The sequence below is a fragment of the Taudactylus pleione genome, unplaced genomic scaffold, assembly GCF_031769625.1.
Source record: "Taudactylus pleione unplaced genomic scaffold, aTauple2 ptg000611l, whole genome shotgun sequence".
NCBI lineage: Eukaryota > Metazoa > Chordata > Amphibia > Anura > Myobatrachidae > Taudactylus > Taudactylus pleione.
Window position 1 is genome coordinate 2,464,199 of NW_028285013.1, and position 21,907 is coordinate 2,486,105.

A 21,907-nucleotide genomic window follows, 5' to 3' on the forward strand; every position below is an offset into this window, starting at 1 on the left:
TGACCAGCAGCAGTGGATTCTGGCTGTACAACAGGACCTGACAGGCTGCTGCCATCAGAGCTGTGCACAGCCTGCCAATCATCCTCCATATTGTCTCCTAGCCCCTCCCTTCCTACGCCTGCTCCTACTGCCCTGTAATGGCCGCCAGCCTCCCTGCCTGACCTAGCCCTAACACTACTGACAGGGCCAAGTCTCTCACCTCCCTCACTACCTGAACTGCGGGGATGATCCCCGCTGCCCATCCGGGCACTAGCCTTACTCCCTACACCTCCTCTATAGGAGTGTGCGCGCCCCTGTGGGCTCTGCACCCGCGGGGGGCGTGATTCCGCTGACCTCCCTGCAGCGGCTCTGCCCGCCCGCGGGCTCACTAACTGCTGCTTGCGGCGGCTCTGAGCCGCCGCGCCTAACCTCTGGGGGCGAGCAGTCGCCGGCCTCATTGCAGCGGCTCTGCCCGCCCACGGGGTCTCTTCAGGCTGCTCGCGGTGGCTCTGAGCCGCCGCACCTGACCCCCGCTCACGGCTGCACAGCGCAGCCGTGCCTAAGCTTTGCTGCCGGGGACTCCCCACTGGCCATCTCAGTACCATCCTGCCGATCAAGAGCTTCCACTATGGCGCCAGCGTTAGCCTCCGGTACCCGGTAACGGGCGGGGGTCCGCGCTGCGTGCCTGGGACGGGGCATGACACAAATGGGGGGGTTGTAATTTTGGGGCAAAGAAATCAGGGTCACAAAAATAGGGAGCACAGGATATTCTTTTAACACAATAGAGATAGGATGTGGAATTAAAGAAAGAAAGAAACACAGGCAAATGGGGGGAGGTTATAGAAGTAGGACTATGATATAAACTGCCCAGCAACACAGAGCTCAGTAAAAACACTTACTAACTCTGAAGACAGGAACAAAAGAGGCTGACTCCGCCTCCAACAAACTCTAATATCCCTGCTACCACCTACAATCCTAAGAACCCATAGGCCCTAATTATCACATGATTCCCCACACTGGTCTGCCCCCAGCCTAGGAGGTTTAATCCTCTCCACTCCTATACAGTCATTTCGTTTATCTGAATCGATTCCCTTCTACCACTCGTCTCTGTATGCTCCTGATAGCTTCAGGGTCTTGCCTTCCCCCTTGCCACTATTATTTGTCCTACCTAGTGTGTGGTGTAATGTTCATGTGCAGTCCTTATGCGATGTGCTTATGCTTTTGTCTTGCATTGTGTATGATATTTATGCTCTGATATCCTGTTACTGTTTTATATGTTAACCCTGTACGGCGCTGTGTATACTTTGTGGCGCCTTATAAATAAATGTTAATAATAATAATAATAAGGTAGCGAGTGAGCTTGGAGTACCAGGGTTGGGGATTAGAACTGAGTAGAGGTATGTTAGCAAGGGTGGCTCATCCAGTGTTGCAAAGATGGTGGAATTCTAAAAGGAGAATGCATCATTAGTGTAGGAGAAGAAGGAAAGGGGAGAGAGGTTGTGTAGTGCCCGTAGAATTTTGCCGAGGAGTGAAAACCTTCAGTCCTACAGGGAGGAGTTACCACACCCAAGAAGGCGGGGCCACAACCTCCTTGGCACGCGCTTGTTCAGAGCACAGCCAGTATTCCTAAGGTGTGGCCACGCCTCCGCACATGGCAACACCTAGTCTAGTACCAAGGCCTAACCAATCTCTTGGCGGTCCGCGAGAACTGCACACACACACGCGCACACACACACACACACACACTATAGATATTTGTGTTGCTTTATACTGTTTTCTGTGAAAATGGAGTTATGAAAAGTGGTCATCTAAAAAGAGATGTTTCATTAGACAACACAGGAGAAAACAATATAAGGAGATGTGAAGGAGCGCTCCCAAATTAGGAAAAAGTCTGTACCAGTGCAGCGAGTAATAATTATTTCTGATTATCACTATATGAGATGGAAGTATATATTTTTAACATTATTTTTAACATAGAATAAATGGTACAGTTTTACACTGTGAGAAATAGATATTGTAGATAACAATAGTATTGTTGTGGAATATTGTTGGGTGCTAAGGCCTATTTGGATCTGGAGTTGTTATTTATGAAGAAGACATATTATATCAAAAGCCGGCCCGTGTACACAAATATTCATCAAATGATGTCTTTGCTGTCTGACACATCACAAGGACGTATTGCACTTACTTGCCATTATTGAATATGACCGTGCAGTTAGGCCAGCAGTCGTGGTTAACAAGACAGAGATTTGGGAAAATTCCAACTCCACAAGCTTGAAGACCTCTTTGGTCACTTAAAGTGAATCCGTTGCAGCTTATCTTTCCATGGAACGGACAGGTAGAAAAGACACAAGAAGGAAACCGTCAGTCATCAAATATGTAAACATGGAGTTGATACTGTATGACGTACGTTTTATAGAAGAATATATATATTTGTTTTTTAATAAGCAATGAAAGAAAAAGTTCAATATCGAAAATACAGAAAAATTGGTGGTAAAATTTTGATTTTCATTTCTCACGTATATGATGTGGTTAGGGTTAGGCTGCGGTTAAGTTTAGGCTGCGTTTAGGGTTCTAACATTAGAAAATGTCACGTCGACATGCCGACTGTTGACTTTATGTCCATGTCGACATTATAACCATATCAACATTGGGCACGTTGACATGTCACATGCCATCAAAACGTCTATGCTGACATTCTGATGTCGACATTCTGAATGTCTACATACTGTAGCATACCAGGCCCAGAAATCCAGCACACTTTGCTCCCCAGCCCTAAGACTTACCACGCCAAAGATAGAAGAAATGTAGTGCATGCCAAACTGCTTATTCTGATTTGGCCAATAATCCAGAAAGAACTGTACGTCTTCCATGAGTCCATTCCTTTCCTCTTCATCAAACTTTGAGAGGTGGTTTTCCAGGTCATCAACGGAGACAAAGCAGCCCTCCGTCAGCCCGCTTGCTTCTCTCTCTATCCTCCACATAATTCTGGCAGCAAGCCTGGTTACACGGCAGACACATGTGACGCCAGGGATGTCATTTCAAGCCATACAGTATTACGTGATCTCAAACAACGATTCTATTGCATGTTCCATATGATCATATATAACCAAGCTCTTCCCCTGATATATGCCCATTCTCTCTTCCCATAAAAACAGATAAAAGCTATAAAAACCACAGTCTTGTTATGCCTATATAAAAATAGGTTGGATATGGAATCCCGGCAGTCGGGATGCCGGCTGTCAGAAGACCGACAGCGGCATCGATGCTGAGGATCCCGACAGGGGCTATCCCTTCCCCTTCAACCCCCTAACCCTCCTATTCTCTACCCTAACCCTCCCTACCCTGCACCCTAATCCTAACTCTCCCAGTTAGTGCCTAAACCTAACCCTCCCCCTTAGTGCCGAAACCCTAATCCCCTCCTCCCCGGTGGTGCCTAACTCTAACCCTCCTCCCGCAGCCTAACCCTAACCTCCCTTCTCCCGCAGTCTAACCCTAACCCCCCCAGGTGCCTAAACCTAACACGATCAGGAGGCCGGCTGTTGGGATCCTGGCATCAGCATCTCCACTCATGTCAGGATTCTGGCACCGGTCTTCTGTCCGCAGTTCGGGATTCCGGCGCCGGTCCTCTATCCGCAGTTCGGGATTCTAGCGCCGGGATCTCATCAGCCGGTATCTCGATCGTAGGTTTTTTAACTACATCCCATATAAAATAGTCTGGTGTCTTTGAAACATCACAGACGGCGCTCAAAAAGACTGTCTTTTTTTTGTTATACCTTTCATGTATTTTGCATGGTTCGTCTAAAAATCTAGGTCCAGCAATGGTCACCCTCTTTCTAAAGTGTATGAGGCCATCTGTCTAGAATGCTTTAGAAACTGTCCCATCCCCTCATTTACATACTATAGCCGCTGGCATGAGAAAGGAAGTGTCAACAGGAAAAGGGAGGAGACAGATTAGAAAGAAATAGCAAACATGATCCATGAACAGTTTTTCGGTCTTACCTGATGTTTTCATTTGGGGCTCTGCCGAGTTTCTTGATGGAGGCGCACTCGTATTTGTGGTCCAGCCAAGAGTCCTTCTGACAGGTGCGATCACAGTAATGTGCAAATTTACATTGTCCGCAGCGCTGGAGCTTTTCCTGCCTCTTGAAGCACGTGTGGCACACGGAGTGCGTATAGCTGAGAAGAGATTTACCATACGTGAGATGGGCAGCCAAGCCCTTTTGCATTGTGCTAGTTTATATATATATATATATAGAGAGAGAGAGAGAGAGAGAGAGAGAGAGAGAGAGAGAGAAGTAACCCCATCATAACTTATCAATAGAATAAAAAAAATAATTTTGCCCAAAAATAGTATAATCTTATTTTAAATTCAAAAATTTATTGCAACATTTTTTTAAACTTAAAAGTTTAACCAATTTTTTTTTTTTTTTTTTGAGAATCACTTTCAAAAAATGTAAAAAATGTCTACTTAAAGCATCAATGACAGCACTCAGGGGTCTATCCTCAGCAAGAGAGGTGTACAACTGGGTTCCTAGCATCTGTATTTGATGGTCTCTTGATTGTTCATTCAGTATCCAATACACTGTATTGTGAAACACCTCCTTTGGCATCTTAGAACAATCAGACAACAATGGCATATCAACACGTGGAATCAGAGAACAATGGCATATCATCACATGGAATCAGAGAACAATGGCATATCATCACGTGGAATCTGTGAACAATGGCATATCATCACGTGGAATCAGAGAACAGTGGCATATCATCACGTGAAATCAGAGAACAATGGCATATCATCACGTGGAATCAGAGAACAATGGCATATCATCACGTGGAATCAGAGAACAATGGCATATCATCACGTGAAATCAGAAAACAATGGCATATTATCACGTGGAATCAATGGCATATAACAAAATAAAAAAACAACATAGTGCCTGATTCAGAGATGGACGCCATTGCAGAGCTGCTGTGACTTTGTATGCTGCGTCTGCATACCTCCCAACTATCCCGATTTCAGCAGGACAATCCAGTTTTACAGGCACTGTCCCGCTGCCCCACCAGCCGGGCGGTAGCATCCCGACCTGCGGACAGAACACCGGTGCCGGAATCCTGCCACCAGTTGACAGCCGGCATCCCGAGCGTAAGTATAGCGGGCCGGATTAGCTGAATACTGGCTCTGTATGGAGGGGGATGGGCTACGTTATGGAAAAATGTCAGCTGCGTCTCCTCTCCGGGCTCCTCCCGGAGAGGACATTTTAAAAGTTGGCAAGTATGATATAAGCAGTGCAGCAGCTGCGAATGCGCTTATCTCACACCATCGGAGATGTACGTAACCCATCGGGTTTGCGTACGGCTTTGAATCAGGTCCATAGTCCTATACATGCATTGAGAAAGACACTGCACTCTCATGAATAATAGTTCAGCACACAAAATGGCCGCCGAGTGTAGACAGACAGAGGCGTCAGCTCTATGAGGGGCTGCCGCAGCCACTAACCACGTCTACTCGGTCATAAAACGTAAACACAGCCAGTCATATTGCAAAGTTGGCTGCTACAGGTACACTTTAGTGTGTCTGTCAGACGTGCAGGGCCTCCTGTACACGTACACACAGCTTCTGCCAAGGGTAAGTGAAGTGTAAGGTGTTCATCACATCGATGACAGATCTCAGCGCTCACTGAATGTCACATCTATTTTCTGCTCCATTACAGCCACGCCATAACTCACTTTCAGTGCCCCCATCTACTACTAACACCATCAGCTCATCAGGATGCATTAAAGTACAGTTACCGGTGCGCAAATCACTGCTTCATGTCATCGTTATTACTGGGTTTCATTCTCACCACAAAAGAGATTATGGGATCCAAAATCGCATAGAAAATATAGGACAATCTATTTTTAATACAGAGCTGATTAGCAGTTAAGCAGAAACCCTGAGCCCTTCAATCCTCGACCAGTGAGGACATCACTGTATAGTGGAGCATTATAAACACAAGGATGTGCCCTTAGGACAGACCAATATATTACGGTTTAGTAAAGCCTTATGCAGTGTCTATTACTATGGTCATTTCAATCACTACCGTTCTCATTTCAGTCAGCACTGTTACGCTGCATGGTATGGCCGATTTTTAATGAAACATTTCTCCTTTCCCAATAGGGGAGCTGCATTTTCATCCTTAAAAACTGTAAGCAAGAGAGGAAATTCCCCTGCATACATTGGCGAATGGGACAGATCTTTTGTATAATAAATTGGCAATATTATCTATATGCAGTAATACTGTAATCCTACAAAGTCAGTCCAGAGTCAGATGTGCAGTCTGCCCCCAGCCATAGACTCCCACTGCAGGGCACAGAGCATATATGCCTACTCTCCTGGAAGATGCAGGAGGCTCACGATTTTTTGGGTAACACCCCGTACCCCCAATATTGTAGGCATTACTTCCGCATTCTGCCCACTTCCTAGTAAAGTGGGCAGAATGTGGAGAATTTCCGCAGCGATCACGATTCTTCATGAATTGCGTCATTTACCACGTAGGGCTTAATGTCGCAAACCATCAGGCCCCGCCCCCGTCACAACCCACCTGCTTCTTCTCCCCGTGCTTCTCCTGGGGAGGAGAGAAAAAAAAGTAGTCAAGTATGGCAAAGGGTTTCCAGACTATAGATAGACAGTAATTAGTTAGACAATGTCTAGATAGACACCAGATGTCAGACAGTTAATAGTTAGACAAGGATAAAAGTTCGACACAGACAAATGTCAGACACACTAAAGTTAGACATTTAAAAAGTTTGACAGGTACAAAAGATCGACAGGGTCAAAAGTTTGACATGAAAAAGATTGACACAAAAATGGTAGGCACATTTTGTTTTTGTTTTTTAGGGTTAGGGACTTACTGGATGGTTAGGGTTACGCACTTACCCCCACGGTTAGGGTTAGGCACTTATCCAGACGGTTAGGGTTAGGCACCAGGAGGGAAAGTTAGAGTTAGGCACCAAGGGGAGGGTTAGGGTGAAGATTAGGGCTAAAAAACAAAAAAATTAATTGTCGACCATTTTTGATTTGACCATTTTCATTTCGAACTTTTGTACCTGTCGAACTTTTTACATGTTTAACTTTAGTGTGTCTGGCTTTTGTCTGTGTCAAACTTTTATCCTTGTCTAACTATTAACTGTCTAACATTTGGTGTCTATCTAGACATTGTCTAACTAATTACTGTCTATCTCTTATACCACACCCAAGTGTGGCAGAAGTGCTGATTGGCCAAGAGGCCGTGGAAGCGCTGCTCTCAGCCAATCAGCGCTTACCCCATTCATGTCTGGCTTTTGTCTGTGTCAAACTTTTATACTTGTCTAACTATTAACTGTCTAACATTTGGTGTCTATCTAGACATTGTCTAACTATTTACTGTCTTTCTCTTATACCACACCCAAGTGTGGCAGAAGTGCTGATTGGCCAAGAGGCCGTGGTAGCGCTGCTCTCAGCCAATCAGCGCTTACCCCATTCATTCTTATCAGTGACCGGTAATGACCTACAGAGTGTACAGTACTGTCTGGTGTGCCTCGGGTTTTGAGGGTATTTTTGTATTATGAAGACCAGTGGACCTCTACATGGACTGAAGAGGACCCGATCCATGGGTTGGAGTATGGTGTTTTTATTTATTTATTAATAAAGGATGTCCTTATTCAGTGTCTGTGTACTGTTGTTATTTTAATATTTTCTTTCCAGGCAGACAAAAGGTGCCAGTTGACCTTTATAGTACGGGCATGCTGCCACTTGTTGTTCCATAAGTGCCAGTATTTCCCGTGGCAGGCTCGCTGGGATTTGTAGTCCCACTGTAAAGAATAATATTACAATCTATTTTTTACACCATTAACCCCGCACCCACTGCCCCCAGGATTGCTGGGAATAGCCTTTTTAGCTCAGGCCTGGGGGTTCCTCAGGGTGGGAGCCATTTTTTTTTAATTGGGGGGGGGCAATTTTCCAAGTAACTCCAGGCTTGGGCTGAACAGTTTGGGGCTGCCTGGTTTTACATTATGGCAGGCGGACCCCACGCTATGTGTCTCCCTGCTTTAGCGTGAGTCCTACCCGGCTGGTGCTGGTTATTGGAAAATCAGGCCAGGGGGGGGTACTGGTTTTTCCCAAGATTTTCCAGTACCAGACCTGGTACTGGTTATGCTTCTTTTGGGAAGGGGGGGTAGAGTGCTTCGTCCAATCACAGGCAGGTCTATTTATTTCTTCTAACAACAGGATATCGCTGAAAAACACCAAGTTGACCAAAATTGACCACTACTAAATTGACCTCATGTACTCTGGGATGCCAAGAAATCTGTTGGCCAAGCATGTGAGGAAGGTGGAAGCTCAATGAGCCTCTAGGGCACACCGTCCTGAGGGCGCATGATATATTTACCATATACCAATTAATATTTGTATAGGGATATCACATTAGGGGCATGTCCGCAATACAATGGGCATGGCCACACCTGAGGGCGGAGCGTGTTTAGCACTTTGAAGTGCAAGGCCCTACAGAACTCACAGATCAATTACTCACTTAACTAAAGATTTTATTAATTAAAACAAAAACATAAAAAAAATTGATGATTTTTTTAAAAATGTAATTAAGTAAAAAAATATATATATTTATGCCTCCAGTGGCACTTCCCCCTTCCCCCTCATACAGGGCATACCAGATCGAGTCTCAGGGGGACCTGATCCTCAGTCTTCTAGCTCATAGAAACAGTGGGCCTGATTCAGACCCGCTAGCGAGTGCTGTGCGCTCGCAAGCGGGTCGATGGTGGCCCAGTGCGCATGCGCATGACTGAGCCGGCTCCGTCGTGCACATGCGCGAGACCCGGATAGCGACGGGCAATCCGTCGCTCTGGGTCACGTAACAAGGGGGCGTGCTGTCGATGTTGAGTGACTGCCCAGACGGAGGCGTTCCCATGATGTGATACAAGTGATGTCAGTGGGAGTGCTTTCGGCTGTTAGAGCTGAAAGCACTCTGGGGCTTGCGGCAACGAGACCCTACCACAAGGGTCTCGTCGCAAGCCCGATCTTCCTGGCTGCTCGCTATAGCTGTGGGTGGTCACCCACAGCTATGCGAGCGGCCAGGAGGCCACTCTGAAAAACAAGAAGGACATATAGAGAAAAAAATACAAAAACGGAAAAGACCGTCTTAATGGTCTAATATAGTGTCCCAGATAATAATTGTGCATCAAACATAGGGGCAGTAAGGTATAACTCCGTCAGTTGATTGAATATAATCAGTGCGTACCCCAACTCACATCAGAACATATAGTGGGACTCCCAAAAAGGTTTATTTATATTTCCCGCCCACTCAGTGATTCCAAACAAGTCTCCTATAATCACACGTCATAGATGAAGGTAGTAGAATAGTGCATACCCTACTTACGTATTACAGACGTAATGTTCTGCATATAAGGGTTTCTTTCAATGGTCCCCTGAGAAATTCTTAAGATTTAATCCCTTTAATAGTGCCCATTGGGTTGACAGAAACCCTTATATGCAGAACATTACGTCTGTAATACGTAAGTAGTTTTGGGAGTCCCACTATATGTTCTGATGTGAGTTGGGGTACGCACTGATTATATTCAATCAACTGACGGAGTTATACCATTCTGCCCCTGTGTTTGATGCACAATTATTATCTAGGACACTATATTAGACCATTAAGACAGTCTTTTCCGTTTTTGTATTTTTTTCTCTATATGTGCCAACTGGACTAAGGGGGTCATTCAGACCCGCTCGTGAGTGGCAGGACGCTCGCAAGCGGGTCGATGTTCCCCACTGCGCAAGTGCACGACGGAGGGAGCTCTCCATCGCTCCGGGTCATGCACCAAAGGGGGCGTGCTGTCGATGTTGATTGACAGCACGCCCCCTTTGGTGGGCGTGCTATGCGAGCGGCCAGGAGGCCGCTCCATTTTCAGGGAGGAGGGCCCTGATTCAGAGCGAGCGCTCTGGTCAGAGCGTTCAGCTCTGAATCAGGCCCTAATTCCTGGAGATTCTAAGGATTTCCCACAGAAAGTGATTTGTGCAAGGACCCTTTCATCTCTTGAAACAGATTGAGTATCTTTTTTTTTCTTTTGCTCTACACTTGTTTGTATATCCAGCGCCACCTAGCAACACAATAACCTTTCTTGTTACTAGGCACTTTTTCCGATTCCTGTCCACTTCCTAGTGAAGTTGGCAAAATGGGGAGAGTTTTCACGGATATCTGGGGTCCCCGAGTAGGGGAAGGGGCTTAACAACGCGATTCTACCTACTTCTCCCAGGGAGGAAAAATGAAAAGTAGGCAAGTATGGACTGTGGCAATGTCTCCTGCCCTCTATATAAATATATACCTCCAGTCCCAACCATCCCGTTTTGATGGCAGTAGCTCTAGTGATTTCACCATCTGCTGCCATCTAGTGTCAACTATAATAGACAATGCCAGTCACAAAGTAGTCTAGTCTGGTATAGTTACCATTAACTTAAGGGGTCTATTTATTACATTTTTAAAAGCTCAATCTCTGTGAAAAAAAGACTGTTTTAGCTGGAGGCAGTGATTTTCCTGTGTATTAAAAAATATCACTGGCAGTGGCTATTGCTGAGCAGGGCAGTAGAAAGCCGTCCCGGGCCTTGCTACACTCATGGTGCTATATCATGGGAGGCCTGGCCGCCAGGGCCGTTGAGAGCGCGCGGGGGCGCCCTGGTAAAGAGGGGGTGTGGCCTAATCGCGGGAGCCGTGGCCACGCCCCCTGGAATTAAAAATACAAAAAAGTATACAATTGCAGCGCCGCTTAGCGGCGCTGCGCACCGGGGAGGGGGCGCTGTGAGCCCCTCAGCCCGGCGCAAAGCCAGGTGGGGCACGATCAGTGTGATTGCTCCCCCCGCAGGCATAGGAGATTGCTCGCGACTGCTAAGCAGCAGCCACAGCAATCTCCCACTGCATCCCAGCTCACGCTGTGTGCTGGGAGATAGTGAGGAGGGAGTGGGGGCAGCGCCAGACCCGGGCCCCTGCCGGGACCCTCTGGAAGCCCGGGCCTGGGTAAACTGTACCTGCTTCCCCCCCCTCTCGGTGCCCCTGCTTGCTGTGCCCTACTATAGAAAAAATAGTAGGGCGTGTGCTGGGCTGCTGACAGGTAAGAGGGAGAGAGGGGGGTGGGGTCGGACCCCGAGTCTTCGGCGGGCCCTTCCAACAAGCTCAGGCCTGGTATTTAGTACCCGCTCCCCCCCCCTCTCAGGCCCCTGTTGCTGAGTATCGCCAGCAGTAGCCATTATTGGTGTGCTTCCCGTGTAATCTACAAAAACTCTCACGTAAAGTAGAACGTCAGTGGCGAAAGTCTCACACTCCAAGTGACTTCCTCACATATAAGTCTATCTACAACTCTTATCGTACTGCTCTGGACACTGCCAAGCAAATATATTTCCAATCTCTTATCTCTGCTCAAGCCTCTAACCCCAAGCGTCTTTTTAATACATTTAAACTGCTTCTTACCCCTCCCTCACCCAAGCCACCTGCTACTATCTGTGCACAAGATCTTGCTTCCTATTTCAAGGACAAGATTGATAATATCCGAAATGAAATGTTATTCTCTTCCTCAGCTAGTGACCTACTCAATTCCCTACCTGAACCCTCTGGCACATTCTCTTCATTTGACCCCACAAATGAAGATGAAGTATCTACACTCTTCTCATTCTCCTACTCTATTACCTCTCCTCTAGATCCTATACCCTCACAAATTAGTAAAGCTCTGGCTCCTGTGCTCATCCCAACCCTAACTAAAATCTATAATCTCTCTCTTTCTACTGGCATCTTTCCATCACTGTTCAAGCATGCAGTGATTACTCCCATTCTGAAAAAACAAAATTCTGACCCTAATACTCTCTCTAATTACCGTCCTATCTCCCAGCTCCCATGCCCCTCCAAGCTACTGGAGAGACTTGTCTACACCCGCCTCACACACTTTCTTAACACCCACAACTTATTGGACCCACTTCAGTCTGGCTTCCGTTCCCAGCACTCCACAGAGACAGCACTGACTAAGGTAGTAAATGATTTGGTCACTGCCAAGGCTAAAGGCCATTACTCACTTCTAATTCTTCTAGATCTCTCTGCTGATTTTGACACTGTTGACCACTCTCTTCTCGTACAAACATTACAATCCCTAGGTCTTAAGGACACAGCCCTTTCTTGGTTCTCTTCCTACCTATCTGATCGCTCTTTTTCTGTTCGTTTTTCTGATTCTGCCTCCTCTTCGCTACCTCTATCAGTTGGAGTACCGCAAGGCTCTGTCTTAGGTCCTTTGCTATTCTCAATCTATACCACCTCTCTTGGCAAACTAATCCGCTCTTTTGGATTTCAGTACCATCTGTATGCGGATGATACTCAAATCTACCTATCCTCTCCAGATTTATCACCATCTGTATTGGTCCGTGTCACTGAATGTATTTCTGCCATTTCATCTTGGATGTCATCTCGCTACCTGAAACTTAATATTTCTAAAACAGAATTAATTATATTTCCACCGGCCAATAACAGTTACCAACCTGATCTCTCTATCACTGTTGATACCTCGACCATCCACCCCACCCCACAAGCTCACTGCCTTGGTGTCATCCTTGACTTACCTCTACTCTTCAATCCTTCAAGCGTTCCCTGAAAACTCACCTCTTCAGACAAGCTTATCAGATTCCAGAACCGACCACATAACCTTCATAGCTTCCATGTCTTATCACATCCCCTCTCACAGTCCACACATAACCTCACATATTGTCTTTCCTTCACATACTCCTGACATTTTGCCGACATTCCTATGTGACTGGATCATGCAGCCCACCAAGAAACTCTGCGTTCTGGCCGGACCAAATTGCAATATATATAGCACCTATCCTTGTGTATCAATGCCTATTTCCCTATAGATTGTTAGCTTGCAAGCAGGGCCCTCTTACCTCTATGTCTGTCTGTTATTACCCTGTTTTGTTCTATCAATGTTTCCAATTGTAAAGCGCAACGGAATATGCTGCGCTATATAAGAAACTGTTAATAAATAAAATAAATAAATAAAATAAATAATCCTCCTATCACATATGAGGATGCCTATTGTGATATACAGCAAAGTAAAAAAAATTCTCATTTAAATAAATTAAGCATTTTCTTAAGTAAAACTATAAAATTTTCCTCTTTTTTTGTTTTTAACTTATTCTTTTATTTTCCATGAAAGTGGAACAGGAAGTGCAACACCTCAATTTCAGTTCCTCTGAGCATGTGAGAGCCAGCAAGTCCGCTGGCAAATGCGCAGGAGGCCCCAAGGCTCGCTGGTGGAGATGTAAGGGTCCTCTCCCCATTGCTAGTTAGTATCGTCAGGGAACTGGGCATCTATAGGAGATTTACTATCACTGCCATAAGCAGCGAGATAAATTCTTTTCTATTGCCACATAATGATATTAGGAAGAACATACAAACTCAACACAGATAAAGCCATTCGGGCGCTGCAGATTCCTCCCACAATCCAAAGCATACTTGTAGGTTAATTGTGCCCCAGTGTGTATATGTGTGTACAATACATGTGGTAGGGAATATAGATTGTGAGCTCCAATGGGGGAGGGACTGATGCGAATGACTAAAATATTCTCTGGAAAGCGCTGCAGAATATGGTGTGTGTTATATATATATATAATTTGCTTAGTCCCAGTGGTGTCACAAGGGGGGTGACACCAAAGTGCAGACTCCCCCTCAGTGACAGGAGCCGGGTGCTGCACTGTACAATTACGGGCAACACTCGGCTCCTGTCACAGTGAGGGAGCGGCACTACAACTACACTGGTCCCTGGGGGCAGCCCGTACCTCCGGGACCACCCTGAGTGACTAAAACCGGGGTTCGGGTGTGTGGCCCCGCTCCCACCCACGAGGCCATGCACCTTATCACGAGGCCACGCCCCCTTTTTCCCAGCACGCGGCCATGCACTGCTAAGCTGCACACCCCTACCCGCACCGGGTGCATAAACAGGCATGGACGCCACTGCTTAGTCCCTTTGTCTGGAATACTCTTTGAATTTGAATATCTCAAAGATTAATTAAGATATTAATGTGATTCTTTGGCGAAGGATTTCAATCAGCAATAAATTACAAAAAAAAAATCTAAAAAAAACGATAAAAAATGCTTTAGTTTAGCTAATCTTAAAATGTCAAGAAAACTACCAGAGCACAGAGCCGGAACAGTGACCCGGAGGAGCGGGATAGGGGTGACCGCCCCCGGCTGCTGTTCTCATGTTTTGCCCAGTTCGGCTCATGATTGGCCGCCTGGCTGCATGACGTGGCTATTACATAATGAAGGAGGGCGTGCGTGCGGCACAACACGTGAGGCTGCTGCCATAGGAGGCGCTCTGCCCTCAACTACTTTCTTCAACACATCGATTCCAGGCTTGCAACTCCCAGCCAATCGGCACCGGGTTTGCACCTCAAAAGCAACAGCTGCTGATTGGTGGGAAGCTGGGAGATGGTGAGGCGGAGTAACAGTGCTTTATCATTTGCATCTATAGGGGCTCAGCTTGCAATAGCCCCCGGAAACGGTCCATGGTCAAATATATCATCGCACTTACAAATTGGCGAAATGTTACAATAAAATAATCCCCCAAAACCATAAAAGGGTGTGGCTTAGCCGGTTATGTTTCACAAACATCTTTTATTACCCAATTCCGTCGTATTAACATATGAACTAACCATTATATAGCAAAGCATTTTCCGTACGTATGTTCTGGGCTGAAATTGATTAAATGTTCATCATGGGCATACTTAATAATTTCCCATAGAGGCATTTCTCACAGTGTGTGCCAGAGGAGCTTGCGACTCCATCTGGTGTGAAACTACCGATGCCAGCATGCCAGCCAGGGTAAATCTGCAACAGCTATAAAGCCACCGATTCTCTACATCGAGCTTACACTGAGTGCTACTGATGTGTCAGTCATCAACCACAAGAAGCAGAACAGCATTATCCCAAGACAATTCCTTGTAAGGTAGCGTAGATAAGCCTTATCGGTAAAACGAATAACGTAAGTCCGATTACTTGACCTCTAGGGATGTCCTTTGATAGACTATACTGTATGTGTGGTCTGGATTTGCTGTGAGCAGTACAGAGATAAAGATATAGAAAACAAGGTTGTCGGGTTTTCTAGTAACAATCATATTTTCCGCTTGCACTTTTATTGTCTGGCTGTGTCGAATCGGGTAAAAGTTAAGCCCAGTAACTGGCCCTTGCATACTGCTGTAGACCCAATTCACCCAAAACATGGCACTATAAGGTGGCATCCAAGTGGGAAACATTAATCATTATTATCATTTACTACAAAGCATACTTGCCAACTCTCCCTCATTGTAAGAGAGACTTCCTGAAATAGTAGCCATCTCACTGAAGAGTCTAGAAATCTCCCTGATTGCAAAAAAAACAAAGATATATACATTCGAATGGATTCATTAGTATCATTTCCCTGCATTGATTATAAGGCACAATGATCCCTATGGCTAAATGTATTTTCTGAAAAGTATCAGAGTGTTTTTATCAACAAGTAGATCTTACTAACAGCTTTTGGGCTCATTTACATTTAATGCTGCATACACACGTAAAGATTTTCTGTCCAACCATCCAACTAGTTGATTGGTTGGAATGAAAATCTGGTAACGTATGGGAGTAAAGGCCCCCATACATCAGCAATTGATTGCAGCAATCGTGCAATTTGCAATAGATTGTGAATAAAAATCTTTCCCTTTTTCAATCGATTGTGACAATTCTGCAATCGATTGAATAAGGGAAAGATTTTTATACACAATCGTTTGCAAATTGCTCGATTGCTGCAATCAATTGCTGATGTATGGGAGCCTTGACTGATGATCAGCAATTTGCTCTAAATGCCAGAAAATAGATGAAAATGGTCGGTTAGACAAGTTTGTTAAATGTTTGATCTAAACAATTTGTTCAAACAACAGTTTTTGTCCATTTTCCGGTGTTTGGGAGCAAATTGCTGATTGTCATTTGCTTTCATACCTTACCAGATTTTCATTCCAACCAATCAACTAGTCAATTTTATGACACGCCTCTCAGACGTGACAGCCCACTTTACCGCCGCACTCATAGGTGCTGCTTTCACAATCTCCCTGAAATGCTTTTTCAGAAGTAGGCAATTATGCTTATAAGGCAGCACAAAATTCTGCAGCGACGTACGGTGGGGAAATACAGGATAGTACAAAGAGAGAGGAACAACAGGCATAATTCAAAACAAGCACATGTAAATGACAAACAAGGGTCATATTAGCCGAAGGCGTAACACAGGGAAGCACAGCTGTAGGAGTTTGGGAAAGACAAGAAGTCAGGAGAGATTAGCAATGAGCAAGTTCTTCACAACTATTCCATAAATATTTACCTCATCTTCATTAAGGCGTGTGTATGGTTGAGCAGATAGGACCATGTTTTGGGTGAACTGGGGGTTGTCTTTGCATGGATCGGTAGCTGTGCTTATTTTTTACCCCATTTTCACAAGAGAATTATATATCCCCTCTGTCCCACTTTAATCAGGAAAGTTGATAATTTAGGGGTCTGTCTTTTCACCCCAACAGTCAGAACTTTTGTTATAAACTATTTGGAAAGAAAGAGAGTAAGCAGCTGTTACTGGTGCGTGCAGGAGATCAGGGTTGTTTTTTATGGTAGGGTGAGGGGGTTATGATTAGGGGTGTGCACCGGACACTTTTCGTGTTTTGGTTTTGGATCTGGATCTTTCTTCGTGTTTTGGATCTGGATTGGTTTTGCCAAAACCACCCTTCCGTGTTTTGGGTTCTGGGTTTTGTGTTTTGGATCTGGATTTTTTCTTAAAAAATAAAAAAAAAACGCTAAAATCACATAAATGGGCCTTTTTTTGTTCCTACGCTATTAATAACCCCAATAACATTAATTTCCACTCATTTCCACTGTATTCTGAACACCTCACACCTCACAATATTGTTTTTAGGCCAAAAGGTTGTACCGAGGAAGCTGGATGACTATGCTAAGCGACACAAGGGGGCGGCACAAACACGTGGCCCATCTAGGAGTGGCACTGCAGTGGCAGACAGGAAGCCAATCAGCGTTATGGTGCCCATTTGCATGTAGCACGAACCCGGGAGATCCGTGCTACATGCATCTGTGTGATTGGCACAGAGCAATGACAGGTCCGTGAGACCCGTCTGTGCTGCTGTGGTAAAAAAAAAAAAAAAAAACCTGTGTAAAAAAAGAAAAAAATGGCGTGCACCCCCCCAAAAAAGAGCAACCAGCCCCGGGCATTAGTAACCCAGTGCTGGGTGTGCTTAAATACAGGGGACAAACGACGTAGGGGTCCCCTGTACTTAAGCACAACCAGCACCGGGCTAGTCAGAACCAGCGCTGGTTGCCAAAATACGGGGGACAAACGACGTAGGGGTCCCCTGTATTCTGCGCAACCAGCTCTGGGCTCTGATCCGGTCCTGGTTCTGGAAATATAGGGGACAAAAAATGAGTAGGGTTCCCCTGTATGTTCCAGAACCAGCACTGGACTTTTTCTAGCGGGGGGCTGATGCCACAGCCAGGGGAGCCCTTTCACCGGGCCCCCCAGCCGCAGCATCAACCCTGACCGCTAGTCAGCCCAGGCCGGGGATCCCTGGAGAGCTGGGGACCCCCCCAATAAAGGGGTCACCCTCTCCAGGGCACCCCAGGCCCAGGCTGATAGCCCGGGGCTATCCCCGCCACCCCTGGTGGCGGTGGGTGGCGGGTTGATTGTGTGGTGTGGTGTAAATAAAGAATATCAAACATTGTCTTTACAAGTAGAACTGCAAGTCCCAGCTAGCCTGCCCCGCATGCTGGTACTTGGAGAACCACAAGTACCAGCATGCAGGGCATTAAGGGCCCACTAGTACCTGTAGTTCACCTGTAAAAAAAATGTTTAAAAAAACACAGGACACACACACCGTGACAGTATAAGTTTATTAAACATACATACACACACACACACACACATGTACACATACTCACCTATGTAACCTGTAGCATCGGTCCACTTGTCCGGTAAAGTATCCCTAGGGGACCTGTGAAAAAAAACATACTCACCATCTCCTATGCGAGGTTCTGTCCTCTTCGTTCCAAAGTAGGCATCCCCGGACTTGGCAAAAAAAAAAAACGAAAACGCGATCCACGAACTTAGTACCGTTCTATAGAACGGTACTTCCCGAATGAGAGCTTAGCGGCGGGGTATCACCATGGAAACCCCGCTGCTAAGCGTTCATTGGCTGAGAGAGGTCATCTCCCGTCTCTCAGCCAATGAACGGCTCCCTCCATTGTAGTCAATGGTGGGAACCGCAGGGTAAACTTTAATAACCTTGCGGCTCCCAGCATTGACTACAATGGAGGGAGCCGTTCATTGGCTGAGAGAGACGGGAGATGGCCTCTCTCAGCCAATGAACGCTTAGCAGCAGGGTTTCCATGGTGATACCCCGCCGCTAAGCTCTCATTCGGGAAGTACCGTTCTATAGAACGGTACTAAGTTCGTGGATCGCGTTTTTTTTTTTTTTTTTTTGCCAAGTCCGGGGATGCCTACTTTGGAACGAAGAGGACAGAACCTCGCATAGGAGATGGTGAGTATGTTTTTTTTCACAGGTCCCCTATGGATACTTTACCGGACAAGTGGACCGATGCTACAGGGTTACATAGGTGAGTATGTGTACATGTGTGTGTGTGTGTGTGTGTGTATGTATGTTTAATAAACTTATACTGTCACGGTGTGTGTGTCCTGTGTTTTTTTTAAACATTTTTTTACAGGTGAACTACAGGTACTAGTGGGCCCTTAATGCCCTGCATGCTGGTACTTGTGGTTCTCCAAGTACCAGCATGCGGGGCAGGCTTGCTGGGACTTGCAGTTCTACTTGTAAAGACAATGTTTGATATTCTTTATTTACACCACACCACACAATCAACCCGCCACCCACCGCCACCAGGGGTGGCGGGGATAGCCCCGGGCTATCAGCATGGGCCTGGGGAGCCCTGGAGAGGGTGACCCCTTTATTGGGGGGGTCCCCAGCTCTCCAGGGATCCCCGGCCTGGGCTGACTAGCGGTCAGGGCTGATGCTGCGGCTGGGGGGCCCGGTGAAAGGGCTCCCCTGGCTGTGGCATCAGCCCCCCGCTAGAAAAAGTCCAGTGCTGGTTCTGGAACATACAGGGGAACCCTACTCATTTTTTTCCCCTGTATTTCCAGAACCAGGACCGGATCAGAGCCCAGAGCTGGTTGTGCAGAATACGGGGGACCCCTACGTCGTTTGTCCCCCGTATTTTGGCAACCAGCTCTGGTTCTGACTAGCCCGGTGCTGGTTGTGTTTAAGTACAGGGGACCCCTATGTCGTTTGTCCCCTGTATTTAAGCACACCCAGCACTGGGTCACTAATGCCCGGGGCTGGTTGCTCTTTTTTTGGGGGGGGGCACGCCATTTTTTTCTCTTTTTACACAGGTTTTTTTTTTTTTTTTTACCACAGCAGCACAGACGGGTCTCACGGACCCGTTAGTGCTCTGTGTCAATGACACAGATGCAAGTAGCACGGATCTCCTGGTCCGTGCGTGCATCTGTGTCATTGAAATACACAGCAGCACAGACGGGTCTCACTGACCCATCTGTGCTCTGTGTCACTGTCAATCACACAGATGCATGTAGCACGGATCTCACGAGTCCGTGCTACATGCAAATGAGCACCATAATGCTGATTGGCTGAGAGCCGTGACAGACGGCTCTGTCAGCCAATCAGCACTTTGCCCATTAAAGGCAAAGGCATTTTTTTTAAAATGGCCGCTCGAGGCAAAACCTCGAGATCCGACAGCAGATCTCGAGGTTTTGCCTCGGGAGAGGGATCCGGGGCAGACAGGGAGATCCGAGCTTGGGCTCGGATCGCCCCGGATCCCCGAAGTTCGGGTGGGTTCGGTTCTCAGGGAACCGAACCCGCTCATCCCTAGTTATGATGCTAAGGGGCTGAGGGCATCTTGTTAATGAGGGCACACGCACTTTGTTCTACGGGTGTCCTAAATGATGGGACGTATTTTAAATGTTGCATACCTCCCAACTGTCCGCTTCTGGCGGAACAGTCCCGCTATTCAGGTACTGTCCCACCCGCGTGCCACAGTGTCCCGCGATGGGGGGGAAGTTGGGGAAAAGAATCTTTTATCATGAGGCCATGCCAGCTTTTTGGGCACGCGCACCTTCGGCGCGCTGCAGTCCCGACCCGCCTGGACTGCACAAAGTTGGGAGGTATGTCATTGTTTTATTGTTGTCCCTCTACAGCTTCTGTAGACTGTGTAAACCAGTAGCATAAATAAATGTGTCCTTGCACATATTTGCTGCAGTCACGCCAAAAGCCCCTCTCAGTGCGCCAGGTCCGGTGAGACATTGCTAGCGCCGGGCATCTTTTTTGCATCTTTTCTTGCCTAAAACGCGTATAAGTCGCGACTAGGACGTACCAGCAGACTGCGCTGATAAATTTGATATGCGACACTTGTATGTCTGTCTGCAACTGTCTCTGCACCTGTATATGATAATGAAGTGCTACAGCAGCCGCAGCTTTTATCAGTCCATGTTCCGTTGCGCTTCGTATACAAGTGTCGCATATCAGATTAATCAGCACAGTCCCTCGGAGCTTCCTATTCGCTTTGCATTGTGGCTTAGACGCATTTTCTGTGAAAAAAGACGCCCAATGCTACCAAAGTTGAACGAGACATGGCGGCTCACTCACGCCAGGCAAGTCGCTCTGCGTGGTATATTGAGGTTAGATGTAGGAGGGCAGATCTGTATATAATAATGGGTGTAGGGTGCGTGGTACATAAAGGTCCTTATGTCAAATATGGCCCTGCGCCCAGACAAAGGTTATATCGGGCTACCGGGAGTGCCATCTTTCTAACCATGGGGTCTATTCATAGTGCAGTGATAAGTCCTGTTTAGCTAAAAACAGAGCTTTTCACTGTTTTCGGTGATTCATTCAGGGGGTTACCGTGGAGAAGGTTATTCCTCCTCCAACTGCACCCCCGTTTCGTGTATGAATCGCATCACCATGCTTTTGGATAGCGCATGAAGACGTCGGAGAGGTAAGCGTACATGAATGGCTACTAAACATCACTATATATCATGTTCTCTATGAATAGACCCCTGTGTCTTTGTAAATATGGCAGAGGTACAGAAGCTAGTACAGACTCTGGCAGTGTGGCAGTGTATCTACTTGTTCAGACATTTGTTTTCCAGTAGTCGCTGTATTGTGAGCGTCTGACAAACTAGCTCTGACATAAAGCAGATGGAATAATACTCAGTGCAGGGAGACAAACGGCTGTCCGAGGACTTCACAAAACAATGCACTGACTGAGTAGGGCTATAAACTCCTTACTTACCATCTCTAACCCCCATTTTGTTATATATGCTGCTACTACTATTATAAGTTATTATATATGCTGCTACTACTATTATAAGTTATTATTATATCTGCTGATACTACTATATTATTATTATCCTTTATTTATATGGCGCCACAAGGGTTACGCAGCGCCTTACACAGGACATAAACAAATAAGCACACAAGAAAACAGATATTAACAGTACAAACAATGCAGGACAGATACATGATTTATACATTGCTGCATTAACACTTGGATAAGTAGCATGGTGTCTGTAACCAAGGGTTGGGAGCTGTTGTAAATTAGAGTATAATTAAGTGAAGGATAAGCACATGAGGGAACAGGGCCCTGCTCGTGAGAGCTTACATTCTAAAGGGGAGGAGGCAGACTAATACCCCTTTTACACCGGAGCTAAAACCCGGGTTTTTGAAGGGTTAACCCGGGCAGCTACCTGGTGTAAAAGGGGAGAGAGTTGGATCGCCGGGTCGAGTGACCCGGCAATCCAACCCAGGTAA

The 21,907-nt window shown here is 46.3% G+C and overlaps 1 protein-coding gene across 2 annotated transcripts in view; it reads right to left on the minus strand.

The window, feature by feature from the left end:
* The window catches only part of SMYD1 (SET and MYND domain containing 1), a 49,021-nt gene that overhangs the window by 22,230 nt on the left and 4,884 nt on the right, over nt 1-21,907 (minus strand). For both annotated transcript variants that reach the window (XM_088454264.1, XM_088454265.1), the window contains 3 exons: nt 3,982-4,158; nt 2,766-2,979; nt 2,168-2,298 (listed from right to left, as the gene is read on the minus strand). In XM_088454264.1, the coding sequence (XP_088310390.1) occupies nt 2,168-2,298; nt 2,766-2,979; nt 3,982-4,158 (522 nt within the window). The remainder of the gene's footprint in view (nt 1-2,167; nt 2,299-2,765; nt 2,980-3,981; nt 4,159-21,907) is intronic.